This window comes from Oenanthe melanoleuca, chromosome Z (assembly GCF_029582105.1).
Source record: "Oenanthe melanoleuca isolate GR-GAL-2019-014 chromosome Z, OMel1.0, whole genome shotgun sequence".
In the NCBI taxonomy this organism is placed as follows: Eukaryota; Metazoa; Chordata; class Aves; order Passeriformes; family Muscicapidae; genus Oenanthe; species Oenanthe melanoleuca.
In genome coordinates this window covers 5823695-5843737 of record NC_079362.1, presented here as the reverse complement: position 1 = coordinate 5843737, position 20043 = coordinate 5823695, and the positions used below count along the sequence as shown (strand labels likewise).

At 37.2% G+C, this 20043-nt stretch overlaps 1 protein-coding gene across 1 annotated transcript; it reads left to right on the top strand.

Moving 5' to 3' along the window:
* Positions 1 to 16289: 16289 nt before the first annotated feature.
* Positions 16290 to 19837, top strand: LOC130265141 (uncharacterized). Its single transcript, XM_056513982.1, has 2 exons — positions 16290 to 17988; positions 19280 to 19837. Exon 1 carries the CDS (start codon positions 16327 to 16329, stop codon positions 17119 to 17121), a length of 795 nt encoding a protein of 264 aa, XP_056369957.1. The 5' UTR covers positions 16290 to 16326; the 3' UTR covers positions 17122 to 17988; positions 19280 to 19837.
* Positions 19838 to 20043: the final 206 nt, after the last annotated feature.

The following is a 20043-nucleotide window of genomic DNA, read 5'->3' as shown; positions in this document are numbered from 1 at the left end:
GACAGCAAAACAGAACTTTTACATCTATAGCCAAATTATAAATATGGTTTAGATTTTTGTGACAACCTATTCATTCAATTGTTCTCTCAGACCAGGAACCCCCTGTGTCTGTGTGAGTTTTATTTGTGAAATTAGAAATATGCTGGTGACACAAATGTTTTTAACTTTTACACTGCATTGCAGACAGATTCTAGGTTTTGATTTTGAAGTTGTGAAACAACTGGCAACTATAAGTGAGAATTTCAATTTCTGTTGCAGAAACCAATAAGGTTTTTGTGTGTGTGCTGTGATTGTTTGTTTCATTGGATCTTTTCAGCTTGTTGTTTCCAAAACATGAAAATCTGTGGTATAACTGTGTTAATTGTCAGAGATTTCAGATTTTAATTAGTTTATCTGAAAACTGTTAAAAATTCCCTTATTTTACACATGCAATGTAAGAATAATGAATTTGTGGCATTTTTCTCTTTTGTCTGCCTTACATACTGCACCCTTTTTTCAATACATTTTTCAATACAAGAGTTGCAGTAGTTATAATGTTTTTGGTAACTTTACATGTAGCTCCTGAGAACTTTAGGTAATCTGATGTTGTTGCATAATTTATAATACCTTTATCTACAACTACATCTATATCTACATCTATCTATATCTAATCTGTCTATCTATATCTATATCTATATCTATATCTATATCTATATCTATATCTATATCTATTAGAACCATCTATAACAGTATTTATCTAAATATCCTCTGTATATCCATATTTCTCTCCCTGTATATCCATATATATATATTTATATATGTCTGTGTATCATTCTGTCTCTGCATAATCTGTATCTGTATCTATAATGGTATTTCTGATTCTGATTTTATTACATATTTTTCAGTATGACATGACATGGCAGCTGTATAAAGAATTTTTTCTCTAAATCTGTCTGTAAATCTCTGGAAAGTTTATCTGTGTGTCACACAACTGACCCTTAACCAGCTGAAACACCCAACAATGGCTCATGTCTCTGAATTCTGCCTCATTTGCTAGATTTAGGTGTTTTTCATGCCCATTTTAATCAGTTAGACAAACCTTACTGTATATCATAACTCTGATGCCAAAACTTGTCTCTTGCAATAACTGTCCCATGTGTTTTGTACAATCTTTGGTCCTGCTGCTATAACTTGATATTAATTAACAAGGGATACTTAATATTATTTATTGAAAAGAAATTTATCTGTTTTGATTCTAAAACTGGGTTGTCACAATGATCAGCCCTATTCAAGATGAAACAGGCACAGCTTTGCCAATGGCATTTTTTTTTTGGAAATAGCCCTTGTATTTAAGAACATTAGTGTCTTTTATCCAAACTACTTAGAGACAAGATGTCTTGCACTACAGTAGGACTGTCAGCAGAAATTTTAGCAGTAAACTGTGAATCAAATGCTTGATGGGGTTGTGCTTTTTTAGCAGGAGGAAAGAATAAAGGTCCCCTCTTCAGGAATTGAACTCTGGAGAATATTCTGAAAAACATTCTGCATCTTCAAACTCATGGGAAACTTCATATGAAAGAAAACAAACAAAAAAACAAAAGCAAAACCAACAAAAACCAAACCCAAAATGAAAACATAAAGCAACCAAAACCAAACAACAACTAAAATTAAATTAAAAAAAAAAAAAAAAAAAGCCACAAAAAACTCAAAAACCAAAAGAATGCCACAGAAACAAAACAAAACAAAACAAATTTAAACAAACCCCCAAAACAAAACAAAATTAAGCAAAAAAACCCCAAAAAATCAAAACAATACAAAAACCAGAAAACGCCCCAAACAACAAAACAAACCAAACAAACCAAACCAAAAAAATAAAAAAAAACCGAAACCAAACCAAAACAAAAAACCAACAACAAAACCTCCAAAAATCCCACCAAAACCCAAAAAAATTTAACAAAAGATCCCAACAAAAAAGCCAACCCCCCCCCCAGAAAACCCCCAAAAAACACAGAAAAAAATCCAAACAATAAAACAAAACCAAAAAAAAAAAAAAAAGAAAAACACACCACAAAAAGAAAGAAAAGAGGATCTCCAGAAGCTGCTTTTGAACTGAGAATGTTTCTGAACAATAAAGAAATTAGGAAAGGAAGATGTATGTTATTCCTGTATTCCTGGTTTTATCAGAACATTTAACAGTTCCTTAAGCCAAGTAATCCTCTAAAAAGTCTGTTTTATTTCCTTCACGTGATTAACATGTACTCTTATCTGTACCAAGGAGTCAAATAGTGAAATAAAACAAAAGATGGTCTGGGGGAAGCACTCAGTTCACTGAATAGGGCTAAGGGAAATTGTAATGAGAAAACATCACATTTATGGCAGAATTTACATGGCTAGACTGGCAAATTCATTCCTACCTGAGAAAGTCCCTTCAAGGACTCCCTCCAGGAATCTTTGGATCCTTCACTTCTGCAGGACCAGTTTCTATCCACACTCACACCATTTTCTGAACGACTTGAACAATGCTGGCACAAACTGGGAGGTTTGCATTTTTGGAAGAAAAACATTTCTCAGAAAATGCATTAAAATAATACAGATGAACATCTGACCTTTGAAATAATTGCTGACTTCCTAGATGGAGAGATGTGCCAGTTTTGCCATCACTCCTGACTTTTTCTGGCTCTATATTGACCCCCAGAGCTTTTAAAGTATTTCTCCTTTCCTAATCCAACTGGTGCAGCTCCAGGTTCACTCACATTGTGGTGTCTCTCTATGAGCTGAAATGATCCAACCAATGTTTCATCCCAAATGTCAAGAATTTTGGGGTTTCTGTTGCTGAAAGGTTTCTTAGTTAATTATCTGGGATGATTATCTGCCTGCTGTATCTTATTCCCCAATAAAAGCAGCATTGCTTTACTCCCACATAAGTTTGTTTTTTAGACTTTTCAGAAAAATATTACAAGACTAAAAAAAAAAAACAAAAATCAAAAGCAAACCAAAAAAGCACAAAAAACCAAAAAAACACCAAAGAACAAAAAACAAACAAACAAAAAGAAACCAAAAAAACCCAAAAAACACCAAAAAAAACTACTTGAAAAAAACACATTATTTCTATTATTGAAAGAAATCTTCCTCCTGTGCTGACCCTTTGATTTCTTGAACTCCCTCCAGCTTTATTCAGGTGATGTTTTAGAGAAAAAGCCAGAACCTCAGATCTGTTTCAGCTTTGGGTGCCAGACCTTTATACATGTGCACATCTGATAATCACATCAGGCACTCTGGCCAATTGCAAACCAACATTTCACCAAGCAGTGTTTGACCAGAGAGAAACAGAGCAGCCTTTGGTCTCAACACACTGACTAAAGTGTCTGGGCCTTGTAAAATATAAGATATTAAAATATATAACTATATATTACATAATTACCAATATTAAAATATAATATTAGTATTTTTTTTTATTTCTCTTTTCAAATGCTGGTACTTCACTAGACTCTTCTTGGATGCCAAAGTCATGTCAGGAGGTCAAATTTAATCCTGATTTGCACATTAATTAACCCAAGCAAGAGCTCTTAGACCAATCCATAACAGTCAATTCCTTGAAGAAACTGAATTAGCTTTTTTTTTATTAAATCCCCACAATTTTTAATGTTGTTCTTATGAATTAGTGGTAGTTTAAAACTCTAGAGATGTTCCAAAACTGAAAATCAGAGCCAAAGAACAACATTAGGTTTCTTTTTTACATGGATTATATTAAATAAAAACAATAATGGAGTGTGGGCTCTCACCAGCATTTATCACATGTCTTATGTGAAAAACACCTGAACCCCTGTCACCAGCAAATATTTGGGGTAACAGCTTATCTTTGAACTTTTAAATTCTATTTTTTACAAAAATATAGCTTTAACAGCTTTTAGATGTTATTTTTTTGGTTGCAGTTTTTAAACTAAAAAAAAAAATCATGTTGCAAGATGAAGGTGCTCTTTATTTATTTTTTTATCATCACAGTATTAATATCCATATCCCAAGTTTTAAATCTAGAAGCAAAAGACTCTCTTTCAGGAAGGCAAAAAAAGCAAAATAATGTACAAGTCTCACCATTTCTGTGGGGACTGAACTCTCTATAATTTATTGTTTTCATACAGTCATTAACAAATATTCACAAGACTTATTCTCTGCTACTTCTCATTACCAAGTTGGATGAATCTAAAACTAGAAACCTGTTCCCACCAGTGGCTGAATTATCTCTCCATGACTAAATTTACAGCTCATGTTAAATCCTTCACCTGCAGAAAAGAAGAAAATCCTCCTTTTTTAAATTTTATACCAGTGCTTTCTTCCATTTTACCTCAAGGTATTCAGAAGGAAAACAACATAATGAACTTTAAAAATTAATTATTATGTATCAAGGCTCTTGAGAGCTACTGCTGTTCATGGCTTATTTCACCTAATCTGTTCAGTTTATAGCACTTAATTTGTTCATCTTTAGACTTATTTATTCGATTTAATATTCAGAATTGAAACCTGTACCTGATGAAAAATATTTGACTCAAATTGTCAGTATGAAGAAATTGCTGAAACATTTTATTGTTGCTGTTTCATAGATATTGAAGTCAATCCAGTCAAGGGCTCGATTCCTTGTAATATTTATGACTCCAGGGAACTCTTGTATCCACATTTCCTATAACTCTGCTTTGATGAAAGCAAAAAGTTATAAAGTTACATGCAAGGAGATGCTTTTAGCTATGATATTGCAGTATAAATTATCACATAATGCTCCATTGAATGAGACTTTTTAAAAACAGGACAGTTCCATCAGTAGAAGAGGAAATGTGTGATTTGCCAGAAAAGAGTAAAAAAAAAAAATTGTTCTTTCATTGCTTGAGAAGGGAAAAAATAAAAAAGAAAAGACTTGAGAATATTCTACATAGCAGCCAGGCCCTGATTCAATGCAAGGTAATATCCTAAAAGTAATTTTTGTGTAAAGACTATAAGTGCATTTCACAGATTGCTGAATTATTTTATCTTTTAGAAACTGGTCTTTAATATCCTCATGCAGGTTAAGACAGCATAAGTTACCCAGCACTTTATTATCATTTTTTCTACCAGGCATTTTTCCACCAAGCATTTCACTCAGCTGGTGGTCAGGCTTGAATTCCACAAGAAAAAAAACAAAAACAAAAACAAACAAACAAAAACAACAACAAAAACCAACCACAAACAAACAAAATAAAAAAAAAATAAAAATCCTCCTCAGTCCATTAGGAATAGGTAAAATTATTTGCAATTATCTTCATGGTAGGATGCCAATGTGGTTCCATTTTCTGTTCATGTCAGAGGTTTTACCAGGTGAACAGACAAGGGAGATTTTGTTGCTTTACACATTCTCTGATGATTAGGGGTGCTCTAACCTTCCCAAATATTATATAAATGCCAGAAACCCCTTTTCCTATTCAGCTGCTTGCAGATCTACAGCTAACCTGTAGGGAAAATACAGAATATATTAACAAATTAAACACAGAATTAAAAGAGGTCAAACTGATAGAAAACTCACATGGTGCCTCACAGGTGGCCCTATGTGAGGCTGAGAAAAGGGAGAAAAAAAATTATCACATTTGGGTTCATCTAATAAAGGAATAATCTTTCTTTTTAAACTTTTTTAATTTGATAGAGGAGGGGTATCCTGTGACTACTGGGCTCAGAAGAAACTTGAAAGAGTTTTAGATGCGATCAAAACGTGCATTTGTAATGAATTCTTGTGAAATTCACATTGATTTAAATGGCTCCAGGTTTTCTGGTTTGCATTTTCTCTCAGCTAGGTAATTTTAACCTTATGGACAAAAATCACAGAGGAGGAAATGCCTCATTCAGCAGATAACAGGTCACAGGTACCTGAATTTTTGGGGCCATGCAAGAACTGCCATGTGGCAGAAGAAGTTAATTCCTTCTTTAGCAACACCAGATCACCACTTTGCAAATATATTTAGATGGTGTTTAACTGGAATCTCTGAAATATTTAATTAAATTATTAATTATTTAATTAAAACACGATTTTGCCTCTTACCTTAAATTTTGCAGCCAGGTTTATAGCTCTCAACTGGGACATTTTTTCCCATGGGTGTAAAGGAAAAGTTTTCTCTTTATTGTACTGCTGTGAATCTTACAGAGTCAGCTTTAGTGCTGTGAATCTCTCCTTCACTTTGAGTAAGAAATCTGTCTTGTGGGTGGAAAAGTGAATTTGTTTCCTGATCTGACTGGTTCAGCATCTTGGCTGGCTGACACTTCTCTCCATCGTGACACCTCAGTAGCTTGTTCCAAAAATTCACTAAGGAGATGCATGAGACAAGAATATAAATCCATCAGAGCTTGCTGTCATTCTCAAAAATTCTTAACATTCTTATTTAATCCAGTATTCCAGATTAAAACTTTAACTTTTTATCTTAGTTTTTCATTCTTTTACAGCACTTTAGTAAGTGTTTAGTACAGGCACAGGATCACCCATGGATTTCCAATTTTCTGGCAAATCAAGGGTGTAAAATTCTAGGTATTCAAACATTGTCCATGCCTATTCTTCCTTAAATTTTAATTGTGAATATGTTTTATAACTATAACCCATGTCAGTGTGTACACTGCCAAAATTTCTCAGCTGTGCCACACCTGCAACCTCTGAGAGTCACTCAGTGCATGCTCTGGGTCTTTCATAGGTAGCATAGCAGCTTCTGCCACAGTTAAATTAAATATATCTACCATATTTTCATCCTAAATTTGGTGTTTCTTTTCATATCCTGCCTCTCAATCAGAGCAAAAAAAATTTAGACTGCTGAAACTTACTGATGTTAATTGTAGACAATATGGTAGAACTGTTTAAATCTTTGCAAATTTATAAAATAATTAAAACTGGTGCTTTATCATGATATTACTTTCAAGAGTTTTATTCCCCTGAACTGAACTGCAATTTTTAGATATTTTAGCATAATTTGGATATACCAACAAAACAGGCAAGTTTAAAACTTTAATCAGAAATTGAAAGCAGTTTCTGTCAATCACAGATTTTAGTGGATAGTCCCTAATTCTACATCTAACTCCAAATGATACTCTGGATGTGTCCCTAGCAACAGCAATATGTCTGAAAAAAAGATTCAGCCTATTTTGATACAGAAATTATTCTGCCATCCACACAGCTGTGCATGCAAATGCAGTAATTGTTGTGGAACTTTCAGATATTTTGGATATTCAGAGAAGCCTTTTACTCCTCAAGCAGCTGGTCAAAATGTTTTACCTGTCCCAAGATTTCATGATATTTTAATAAGATGACTTTAAAAACTCTCCTTATTTACCTGTGGTCTGAAATTTGCATGTTTAGCACTTTAGAATATGAATTTTTAATGTTTGCTATACCAAATTATGGCAGCCTGTCAGCTCAAACATAAAAATCTCAGTCATTTCAAACAGGAAAGAAAGCCTAACAAGTATACTGTCATAAAATGTAAGTAAAGTTTCTTTGCTCTCTCAAAATAAAAGTATTTTTCTTGTTTCTTTCTTTCTTTTTCTTTCTTTCTTTCTTTCTTTCTTTCTTTCTTTCTTTCTTTCTTTCTTTCTTTCTTTCTTTCTTTCTTTCTTTCTTTCTTTTCCTTCCTTCCTTCCTTCCTTCCTTCCTTCCTTCCTTCCTTCCTTCCTTCCTTCCTTCCTTCCTTCCTTCCTTCCTTCCTTCCTTCCTTCCTTCCTTCCTTCCTTCCTTCCTTCCTCCCTTTCTTCCTCCCTTTCTTTCTTCCTTTCTTTCTTTCTTTCTTTCTTTCTTTCTTTCTTTCTTTCTTTCTTTCTTTCTTGGTCTGAGACGAATGCTATGAAGCCTATCTCAAAAAAATAAAGGGGGGTTTATCTGTTTTTTGTTTGTTTGGGGTTTGTTTTTCGCGTTTTTGTTTTGGTTTTCTTTTTTTTAATACATAGCGAGACTATATGATCCCTTTCAAGAAAAGAAATATAGATTTTTTTTTTTTCCAGAAAAGTTTAAGTGTACCTTGTGGTTTGTCTTTAGCTCATCCTGCTGAAATTGTTTTCTGTTGCAGAAGACTGGATTGATATCTGCTCAGATTTAAATCTCTCCCACATACATTTTGTCTTGCTCTGTCCCATAATGTGAAACATAAAAGTATCAAGGGAAAGCACCAGTGATTTTTACTTGGATAAAATAAATGGAATTAACCCATGGGCTGCTCTGGAATATTGCTGGCAACTCTCAATTTTGATAATTTCTTTGAGAAAATGGTAAATTCTGATGACTGAGGAATGTAAGACAGACTGCAACAAACATGAGACGTGGGAGTTTGCTGGTGTGACTTAAATGAGTCTGTCAGCTCATTTGGTCTTTAAATGCTACTGCTCATCTTTTTTTTTTTTTTTTTTTTTTTTTTTTTTTTTTTAATTTTTTTTTTTTTAATTTTGGAAAAAAACATTGATGTTTGTGCTTCAGGAATTCCACCACATTAAATTCTGCAGTCACAAAATCTCAGAAACTTTTGTAGCCAAAAGGATGTCATCTATCAATTTAAACTTTTACCAGCATGGTAAAATGGTAACAGAGGTTAATGCCAATCATAAATGCAACTTTTTCTAAACCTGGACTTATCATTCCTGAGAGATTCTGTTCCACTGAACAGAAGTTATTGCACATTGCCTACGTATCTATATCTTTTCTAAGCTTACAACATAAGAAAAGCACTTTTCTATTGCAAAAATCTTCATAACAGAAGTTAACATACATTTTTGAAATATGTTTAACATTTCAGGGAAAGCATGTGAAGCATGATGTGCTTCTCTGTTCTTTCCCCTTTTATCTGCTAGGTTCTCAGAAAATAATCAGAGCTGAATTCTTCTCTTGCCAATGAATGACAAAGTCAGTAGTTACCCACCCTTCCCAAAACTTCAACCACAGTTTGAATTTTATCTGCACTTAGAAAGAATGAACTGGAGGGCTCCTCTTGATTTCCTCTCAGTTACTTGGGTTTTTAAGAATTAGTTTGTGAAGAAAGTAGTATTAACACATCAGACTGAATCAAATTATTGGTGTTCCATGTATTTTCTGTTTGACATTATACTGTGAGTCTATGAATATCACTACTTTAGAGAATCGATATTTGCAAAAAAACAAACAAACAAACAAACAAAAAAACCAAAAAAAACAGAAATTTGGGTGTATTAGCCAAGGAAAAGTGTGGAGAGATATCTCAGACCTCAGTGTGGGGGCTATAAATCATCTCTGTGTCTTCTCACATGATGGGTGGTTCTACAAGAGATCTGAAGATTTTTAATAAATCTGAACAGATTATAATGTTTTTCCCAAACACAATACCTCATGGACCCAGAGACAGACAGTCTGTCTCTCATCCTATTATATCAGAATTATTGATTCCATTCTTCATGTAACATAAACCTCTCAGAACACTTAACTGGAAGCATGAAAAAGAGTAAATTTGAGGAAAGGATACTAAAGGAGGAAGGAAGTGTTGAAGATGAATAGGTTTTTTCTGTATTTCTTTTCTCCCACACTAGAACATCTCCCCCTGTTAATGTGCTCATGCAGTTCACAAGGTATTCCAGATGTTGCTTTTGGGCATTATTTCTGAACATGAAAGCAAAAACTCAATGGGTATTTGTAACTCCTTTAGATGCAGTTCATTACCATTAATCATCACAAGTATTTTAAATACAGATTTCAGAGTGCTTTATGAAGTTTGCCTGTTTTAGCCTTCTGTGTGTCTTCTTTTTGTTCCAAATTAGTGTCCTGTAATCTAAATTGCATGTGATTCTATGCTCTGTCTGAAACAGGGGATTAGAGGATATAGAATATTTTTCTAATATAAAGAAACTTTAGGCATGATTTTTTTTTAAAAAAGTAGTAACGCAATTATTTTTCTTAAGGTTTTGAGTTAACCCCAGAGTCAATCCTCTGTTAAGAGGATATGCATCTTGATGGAATTTTAAGGTATTTCTATAAGAAAAGAGAGAGCTTAATCCTAGAAGGTAATTAAATAACTTTTTATGATCTCTGAAATGAAAGGGAGAAAAAAAAAAAAAAAAAAAAAAAAAAAAAGGAGGGGAGTTTTTACTTTGGAAGCTCATCCTCAATATATTTTTTCCTGAATTCACTTTAATTCCTTAGAGATTCCACAGACACATACATGCATACAGAGACACACACATATTCACAGAGACAATATTGCTCATTTACTCCTCTCAACCTAAACAACCCTTCCGACCAAATCCAAAATCCCTGAGCCTCAGTAAATCTGTTCTTTTAATTTCAATAAAGTGCACAGGATGAAATATTACTGTAAGGATTACAGAAAAAAAAATTATCTTGATCAGTCCTCTCTACCTCCTGTGTGTGTACTTGCTTTCAGGCACTAATTACACTAATTATATCATCTCTAATTGCCCAGGTGTGCAGAACAGCCAATGTTTCTCATATTGCTGATTCACTTTTTTTCTGATTAGCCACAACAGGATCTTCAGATGACATTCCTTACTTCCACCATTTTCTGTGCTATGGTTATTAAATGTGACAAACGGAGCTGGAAAACTTTCCCTTACACCAGAACAGAAGCTGAATGTGTTTAACATTTAATGTTTGTGCTGGGGATGTGGCAAGTGCTGTGAGTGGAAGATGGGATGCCTGTGAGTGTTTTTGACAATGTTGGAGAGAACTAAAAGCACTAAACATTTGGAAAAAGCCAAACAACAGTGTGCTAAGATAAGTAATGCTGCTGTTCTCCTCAGAGATTTTATTTTTCCGGATTGTTCTTGTTGTTGCTGTTAACTAAACAGTTAAGCTTTTTCCTCCCCCCTCCCCAGCCCCTTCAGAGTGTTTGATTATGTTTCAGCTATAACATTCAGAACATATTTGTGAAGCACTTCCAAAAAGCAAAATCATCTTTTCCTGAAGGATTTGACTCAGGTTTTATGAGTTTAATACTGGAAGTTGGATCCTCTGGCTGCTCATACTGGACATTTCCTCTGTGGTGAGGCCAGCACCTAATGGAAAAAGGACTGAGGAGCAGAGCAGGTCATGCAGGGAAGCAAATGTCCTGGTGTGCACTTCTAGGTGGTTTATTTTTGGTCTGTGCACTGCTTGTCCTCTTTGTCTTCAGTAATTATTGCATCAAGGAATTTACCTTTTATGATCCTCCTCACACATGAAAAAAATCCCTCTTGAGAATTTTGGACTCTCAGGTGTGCTGCCTGAGAAGAGCAGCCACATCTGGTTTATATTTATCCTTCAGAAAATCAGTAACCATTACTGGAAGTCAGCAAACACACAGGTGAGGAAATGCCATCAGTTTTCCTGGTCCAGAGAATAAACTCATTGCCAGGGAGAGATTAGGTTGAAGTTTTCTTCCCAATTAGGTGTGACTGTGGGTGCTGCTGCAATGTTTTGTACCTTCCTCTGCATTGTCTGGTGTTTGCCACCATGGAAATAAAGACACTTTTTGGTTTTTTTCCTTTTAAAAATGTATGGGATGCTTTCCTTTAATCCTATGCACCATTAGATTAGAAGCTCTGACAGCTGAAGGAATCCTTCCTGTTTGATCAGAACAGCAATAAAAGATCTCAAAATAGACAGATTTAAGATTCTTAGGCATCTATTTCAGATAGCAATGCAAAATTGGCAAAAGATCCAAGTCACTAATACCTCCCATTAAAAAAATAGTCTATCCAGACTTCAGTAATATAAAATCAGTTTTGGAATAATATTAACCAACAATTCTAGGCAGCAGAAAAATATATTCTGTCTTCTACAAGAAATTTCTGCAAGGATGTACTGAATAGTGGAGGCTGATTTACCAATTTGACCTTAATTCTGTTGACCATCTTAGGTGATATATTTCTGAAAGTTAAGTGTTTTTCCATCTTGCCTTATAAAACCACCAGCAGCACTTTCCAGCACATTATTCCCAATGCTTTCATTTCTGCACTTAGGAAAAATCACCTTTTTTTTGGTGACTTTAAAAATAATTTTGCTGTATGTTCATATTCAAAAGGAGTTTTACAAACATTGTTCAACTGTTAATGTGCCAGACAATGATTCACTAGGCTTTCTGTAAGAAAAGCAAGAATTTCCAAAGCAGTGTGTTATCCAGTTTTACAGTTTGGGTTTTCTCCTTCACTTTTACATAAACAAAGTCTTTTAAATCCCAGTTTTACTGGTAAACCAGGAATATTAAGCAATGTGTTTCACTGGGTGTCTTCTAAACTGAAGTGATGGTTTAGGGCAGCCATGGATCAGGGCCAGGAGTGTCAAAACCTTTCCTTTTAACAAAGAAGGTGAAAAATTCTATTTCTGTAAATGCTGAGCTTGGATTATCACTATTTCTGTGAAAATAAAATTTCATTTCAGAATTTTGCATATTTTCCTCTGAAATATTTTTCTCTGAAATTATGGCTTTGTTTACAACTTTCTGTTCACATTTGACAAGATCTGAGTAGACACAGCTTGAATAGGTAATATTTATCCATCTGTTTTAAAAGGCTTTAACAAAAGCAACAACAACAACAACAACAATAATAATAATAATAACAATAATAATCCTTAACCTGGAATGCCATAATAAACAATTTGCTATTATAAAACTCAATGTAGAGGTGCACTTCAAGGTGAAGCTTGCTTTCTAAAAATCATGTCAGACTTGCTAAAGATTTTATTCATATCTTTTTTGTACATGCTATTGCTAATGCTTTACCCTGAAAAACCTTTGCCATTGAAAACATCTTCAACCAGCCAAGTTGTGATTACCCAAGAGGATAGAATAATTTAAAAAATAAAATTCTGTTGTACAGTTTTTGAAAGATTTTGTGAGAAGTGACTCTTCCTAATAAAGCGTCCTGTATTCCAGATAATTAATTCACTTTTACAATTATCAATCCTACTTATAATTTCAGGTTTTCTTCAACTCAAATTGGATATGGTGTGTCTGCAAGATAAGGTAACAATTAATTAAAAGCCTTTAATGCCAAAATAGTGTCTCTTTTCTGAGCTGTCCTGATGTTCTATGTCTTGCATAAATGCATTTAGATAGTAACTTGCAACATGATAATAGTCTTTAGGTCCTGTGATTTTAAGATTGCTGAAGAAACACAAGGGAAATCTTTTACACAATACAGCTCCAGCTGGCTGTTACAACAAATTCTACAGCACCAGGAAATATTTCATAAAGCATCTATGATTTTAAAAAACAGGAGAAGCAATATTTGTTCTAGTGAGCCCCATAAGTACTCACTTTTTACATGTTGTTTGTCTTTGGCAGTGCCTAATGGAAATAGAACACCAAAATCCATGGCTATGTGATTTTTATAGAATTCTCAGGCTTGTTTTGTTTTCTGTCTGAGCTGAACATCCATAATTCAGCTCTGATAAAAAGGCCACATTTCTGAAAAAAACGTGGCAAAAAGCTTTAACCAATAAACCAAATTTCTTGGATTATACCTTTAGGCTCAGCAATTAATATGAATCTGCTCTTTCATGAAAAACCTCACATTTTTTGTAATTTGAGAGCATGCAGTTTATTGCCCTGTTTGGTAGGGGTTGTCACACCTGCTTATTTTAATAAATTAAAAATTACCAGTGTTTCTAACACTTACATTTCCCCATCCTTGCGTTAGAAATACCTTCTGAAATTTGGGTTGTACTCCCAGCCTAAATACATGCATTGTTATTTTACACCCATATCAGCAAATTTTGGCTACAAAAGCTCTTCTGGCCTAGGGTTGACCTCCAATGTATTTATAAGCTGCAGTCACAGTGTCTCTTAGGACTGATCCCTGATCAAGAGTGTCTGTTTTCCCTTAATGACTAAATTTCTCTTATGAAAAATCTTGTTTCAATTTCTTCCTAGAACACTGGTGTCCAGAGTTATTTTCAGACAAACCTCTGTGGTCTTAGTTCAGTGTTATTAACACCAGAAAAACCTAGATAAAGCTCAATTTCTGATTGGGGGATGGGATTTAAGTTACTGGTATAACAAACACTCATTACTTGGTGAGGCTGCTGTTAACAACAGCTTTTCCAATTTTCCCCTCCTTTGTTGTGTGTGTTCATGCTCCTCCTCCATCTCTGTAAAAAGTTCTTCACGGTGTAATGATTCCCTCATTAATCTGCTGCTAAGTTCATTAATGGTGTTTCCTGTGGTCCCACATCCATTGCTCCAAACCTAGAGCGATTAAATCCACCCAGCTCCTAGGAAATCACATTAGACCCCTTGCTGCAGGGAGAAAGTTTGTCATTCTTAAATAAATTGATCTCCATTACTATTTCGTACATCAGTGTTACCAATGTTTTTGATTCTGTGGTAATTCCATAAATTCACTTTTATAAAAATGTATTTTCAGTTTCATTATTCTTCCCAACTTTCCTACAGACATAATGCCATCTTCTTTTCTTTTCCTAAACTGAAGCCAACTGCTTACCCATTTTGTATCTCTACTCAAATTATCAATTTCTTCTTATTGCATATTAGCTGCAATTTTTGTTTCTTCTACTCTAAGTGAAGAACTCAACATAAATCTTAAATTATACCTTATTGGAGTTCCTATTTTACTGTATTTTTTACCTCAAATGATTGGTTTAATTTCCAAAGAGTTTCTTATATTACAGCCAATAGTTTGGTTGATTATTAAAATCTACTTGAAATAATTGTGAAATTAGTTCAGAGTGCCTTCTGACACGTTGTTTTACCCTTTATTATAGCAAGACTGAAAAAAACGTTCGCATCTTTCACATGAAAAGCTCCCAAATTTTCCAAAACTCTCATTTTTCAAAATATCCATTATACATCTGTTTTAACTGTAAACTATTTTCTGAGACTTTAAAAAAGTTGACATTGCAGACAGTTAATATAAAAAATATAAAGAATGATTTTTTGTCATTATAACTTTGTATTTTATGTCAGGCATTGTATTGGTCACGTTTAATTTTTTTGTTTGGTTTGCTGTATTCCAGGTCAGTCAACCATTACTGAAGACCTGTACCCCAGCCCTAGGCTTGGGAGTCATTTGCTTGAGTTGTGGATATCCCAAAAAAAAAAAAAAAAGTTCCAAGCAGTGATGGGATTGCCCATGTTAATGCCTCATACATATTTCCAACCCTCATTTTCCACTTGATCATCACCACTCCCAGCCCCTAGAATGTTCTCCCTTCCCTGTATCCCCACTGGCCCTCAACTGATGCAGTGTTCCACCCAGCCTGCCCCACTGGACCCACCTTCCCTTGCCCCACTCTGCACCACTTTCCCCTGGACCCACTGGATCCCAACCTCGACTCCACCCCCTCTCCTGCCCCACATTTATACCCTGGACCTCCCCACATCCTGGTCTTTGACTGCCGAGTCCTACAAAGACCTCGTCCCCTTGGTTAGTGTGTTCGGATTTTTGGGCCTTGTCCCACATTTACTTTCATTATTATTAAAGTATTTTACGTTGCTAAGTCGTGGTCATTGCACTACTCTTCTTTCATTTTTACTACGATTGCCCTAATATCAGAGAAACCCAAAAAAGTACTGTCAGGGACCACCCCCACCCCTGACAAGTGTTGCCCGAGTGCAGGGAGCTGATACCGAGGGCTCCTGGTCTCGGCAGGAGGACAGCATCCCCTGGACTGTGGCTGTGCCTGGCAAAAACAGCGACAGGGAGGGACCTCGACAACACCCGGGAATTTGTGAGGACGTCGACGGGGACACCTGTGGAGTGCAGGTGGGTTTGGGGACGAGAGACATAGCATAGCCCTCTTTGCAGTTGTGTTTTTAAACACCCCTAGTCTAAACCAGGGGTATCCCAGCAGCTAATCCCCCTAAGGTGGGAGAAAAGAAGATGGGTGGCTACATGTCTAAAGTAGAGAAGAGCATTTATGGACAATTTAAGTTTATTCTGCAAAAACATGACAAAGATTTTTCCAAGAAAGAACTGAAAGTGCTTGTGAGGTGGATTTGTAAGAGCTTCCCTGACACCTCAGCTGATGATACAGGGCACATCAAGTTCTGGGACTCAGTTGGGGCCCAGCTCTATCAACCTTCAGTAAAAAGGGGATCTCAATGCACCCCGCATGCTCCCTATTTACCACATTATCCTTGAAACCCTGCACCAATCCCAGCTTGGATTACCTGGCTTGTTGGTTTGCTCTAACCCTGCACCTAACTCTGTTTCATCCTCCTCCTCTGCTCCAAAGCAGCCACCTGCCTCCACCCCTCAATCACTGAATGGCTGTCAATCAGGCAGCCTACTTCCGGCTTAGGCCACGCCTCCAGAGACCCACCCCGGAAGGCAGCCATTTTAAAGCAACATCCACCCTGTGCAACACCTCATAACATGGCGGCACCCACATACAAAATGGCGGCACCCATGTCCAAAGTCTGCAAGCCTTTCCGGCACCTTAATGTTAATCCAAATGTTCCTGTTCTGGCCTACTCCTCTTCCTCTGGAGAGGACACGAGCTCTACTGACTCTGATGCGTTTCCACCTTGCCCTCTAACCCCTGAAAATCCTTGTGAGGAGATCCAGAAAGCTGCTGTAAAAGAAGGAGATTGGCAGATAGCAACTAAGTTCACTGCATTCCCCGTGAGATACCGCAGAGGGAGGGGAGGTGAACCAAGATGGGAGCCAATGACATTTGGAGAAATAAAAGAACTGTGTTGGACAGGCAAGGACCATGGGAGGGGATCTCTGTATTTTAATAATCTTGTTCGGGCTACCTTCACTACACACGTACTAACCCCCCATGATCTAAAGCAAATGATGACTATGTTGCAATCTCCCACCGAGTACACCCAGTGGGAAAGGGGATGGAATTGCCTGCTGCAAGGATTCCTGGCTGACTGCACCATTGACCCAGCCAGAGCAGCATTAACAATGGACCACCTAGCTAGGGAAGGACAATTTACCCAACCTGAGGAGCAAGCAGCAGCAGTCCACAGGCAAGTGCTCAATGAAATTAAAAACTTTGCTAGAAAAGCACTAGTCCAGGTGCCAGATAGCAGCACTCCTAACTTGGAGTACACTAATATTAGGCAAGAGCCAAGAGAAACGTGTATGAAATTTACTGACGGGTTAAAACAAGCATTGGAAAAACAAATCTCTGATGACAAATTGCTAAGATATTGGTAGTAGCCAATGCTAACTCTGAATGCCTAAAAAAGGTATTGCATGTCCTGCCACGAGAACCACCACGGACGCTCCTCCAGATGATCAAGGCGTGTAATCCTCTTGAGATAATGGAGCACGTGGCAGCAGAACAAGCCCAGGCCATCGGGCAAGGAGCTGCAAGAGCCCTTTCCCAAAGGAAACACCACAATCACAATACCAATCCACATGCTTTCAATGTGGTCAACAAGGACATTTCCAAAAAGACTGTCCACAAAGAAAGGGGAGATACCCAGTTCCTGGTAAAAATCGACTGCAGGCTAAACAATTTTTTTCTAAAAGTAATTTTCCCAGGCAGCCGTCAAAAAACTTCCACCGGAGTGCAAGTCGGCCTCGCGCTGTGCAGAAATCCACAAGACAAAGATGCCGATGGTTGAAGAGAATCAGGAAGTTTTAACCACCACTACAGACCCTGCAGCCCCAAACTCCAGCAGCTTATCCCAGGACTACCACCAACAGTTCCACCAGGTGGCTGGCTGGAGCTGCTGAGTGCTAAACCTGCAGTGCTGACTGACTGTTTCACACATTCAATTTCAACCAACTTGGGCTTGAAGATCGACCCCGTCAAGTGCTAGTCTTTGGCAACTGCAGATCAAAGTCAGAAGGACTTTTTGTCCTCCCTTCTGTATTGTCTGCTACATCTTCCCAGGAAATAACTGTTTTAGCCACAAGACCTGACCCTCCTTGATTTATTCCTAAAGAACTGCTGTACCCAAGCAATTATGCTGCCGGATGAAACAGAGGAAGAGGACTCAGAATGCTTTGTCATGTGGACTCAAATTTTAACAACAGACCTAAAATAACCTGTATCCTAGAGCCTAATGGACAAAGGTAACTATCAAGGGAACTGCTGACACCGGATAAGATGTTACTGTAATTTCCACCTGCAAGTGGCCCTCAGGATGGGCACTCATACCTGCTTCTGGAGTCCTTATGGGGATTGGAGGAGAAAGCACTAGTTTGAATAGCATGCATCTGGTCAGGATACAGGGACCTAAAGGGGTCATACTGCCACCACCAGACCCTTTATAGTGAAAATAAGAACGCCTGTCGTCCTATGGGGAAGGGACATTTTAACACAATGGGGCATGCATTTGAAAATGGATTTTTAACTGGGGTCATTGAACAGCATGGCACCCTGAAATTAACTTGGAGAGATAATAAACCTGTTTGTCACAGCCTGAGGTGTCTCCTTAGACCTGAGATCACCTCTGGAGGACATGCAGGTGGTCTGGAACCCAGCTCTTTCCAATGCCCATCAATGAGAGACTGCAGGAGCTGTTCTTAGAGGTTTTCATGGATGTTTATTCTTCCTTATCTCAGGAATGCTTTGTCCAGCAAACAGCAGTTTGCTCGCCAGACATCCAGGGCAGAATCTGCCTGGCAGAGGCAGGACTGATCTTTTATAGTCTAAATTACATACTAGGTATTTACAAATGACCCCCAATACAATACAATCTTGTTACATGGTGCAGCTCTGTTCTCATCCAATCTAAGAGTGCCAGCATGTCACCCAGCATGGATGACACGGAGAAGAAGGAGGAAGAGGTATCCACACCCCCAATTCTCCATGTTGGCCACGTGTCCCTTATCACAAACATTCTAGAAATCTGCTCATTCTACATTCTAACAGTCTAATTTACACTCTATTTATTTTGCGGCTTGCATTTCTTCTCTCAATGTTGGTAAATTGTTCCAAGGAGCTAAATCCAGCCCCTGAGACACCTGGGTCTCATTCAAGGGTCTTTGGAGACCCCACCAGGGGGGTCTTAAACCTCCCAGGGAAGCCAGAGGAATACTCTGGACTCCCATACCTGTTTGGGTAGATCAATGGCCCCTAAATGAGGAAAATTTAGCCGTGCTGCAATCCCTGGTATCAGAACAGCTTCAAAAAGGACACATAACATTCACTAACATAACACCTCCATTTTTGTCATCCAAAAACCACACAACAACAAATGGAGACTCCTCCATGATCTCTGAAAATTAAATGAGTTCATAGAGGACATGGGTGCAGTTCTCCAGCTATGGTCCCTAAAGACTGGTACCTAACAATCATTGACCGTATGTTTCTTCAACATTCCATTACATCCTGATGATGCTCCACATTTTGTTTTTTCAGTCCCATCAATCAACAGAGAAGCATCCCTTCAATGATTCCACTGGGCAGTCTTACTGAAGGGAATGAAGAACAGTCCCACAACAGGTCAATGGTTTGTGGCCAAAATACTAACTCCTGTTCATAAAGTTTATTCACAAGTGTTGATACTTCATTACTATATAATGAAGTAACAGGATGGCACCCTGTTAGCTGCCAAAGATGCTACCACACTGGATACCACAGTGAAGGATACCATCACAGCACTCCAAAAGGCTGGATTGACTGTTTCAGAAGAAAAGGTGCAGCAAATGCAGCCCTGGCAGTATTTGGGTTATAAAGTCTCATCAGGAACCATAAAGCCACAACTGCTCTGACTAGAGGAGAACCCACAAACTCTACATGACATGCAAAGGTAACTTGGTGCTATCACTTGGGTGTGACCTCTGTTGGAGATTACAAACCCAAACTTGCAGCTGTTGTTTGATCTCCTGAAAGAAGATTCTGACCCAAACTCCCCAAGATACCTGACAGAGGAAGCAAGGCATGCCTTAAATAAAATGTCTTTTGCAATACAAACCCACCAAGCACACTGGATGGACCCTATGTTACCTTTCCTGTTAGTGGTTCTGGGGAACCACTGAATTTCATGCCTTAATTTTTCAGTGGGATCCTAAGTTATCTGATCCTTTATTAATTTTACAATGGATTTGCCTTTCCCATCAATCCAGAAAACCATCACTACAAAGCCAGACATAATAGTTCAGTTAGTTATAAAGGCTAGAACA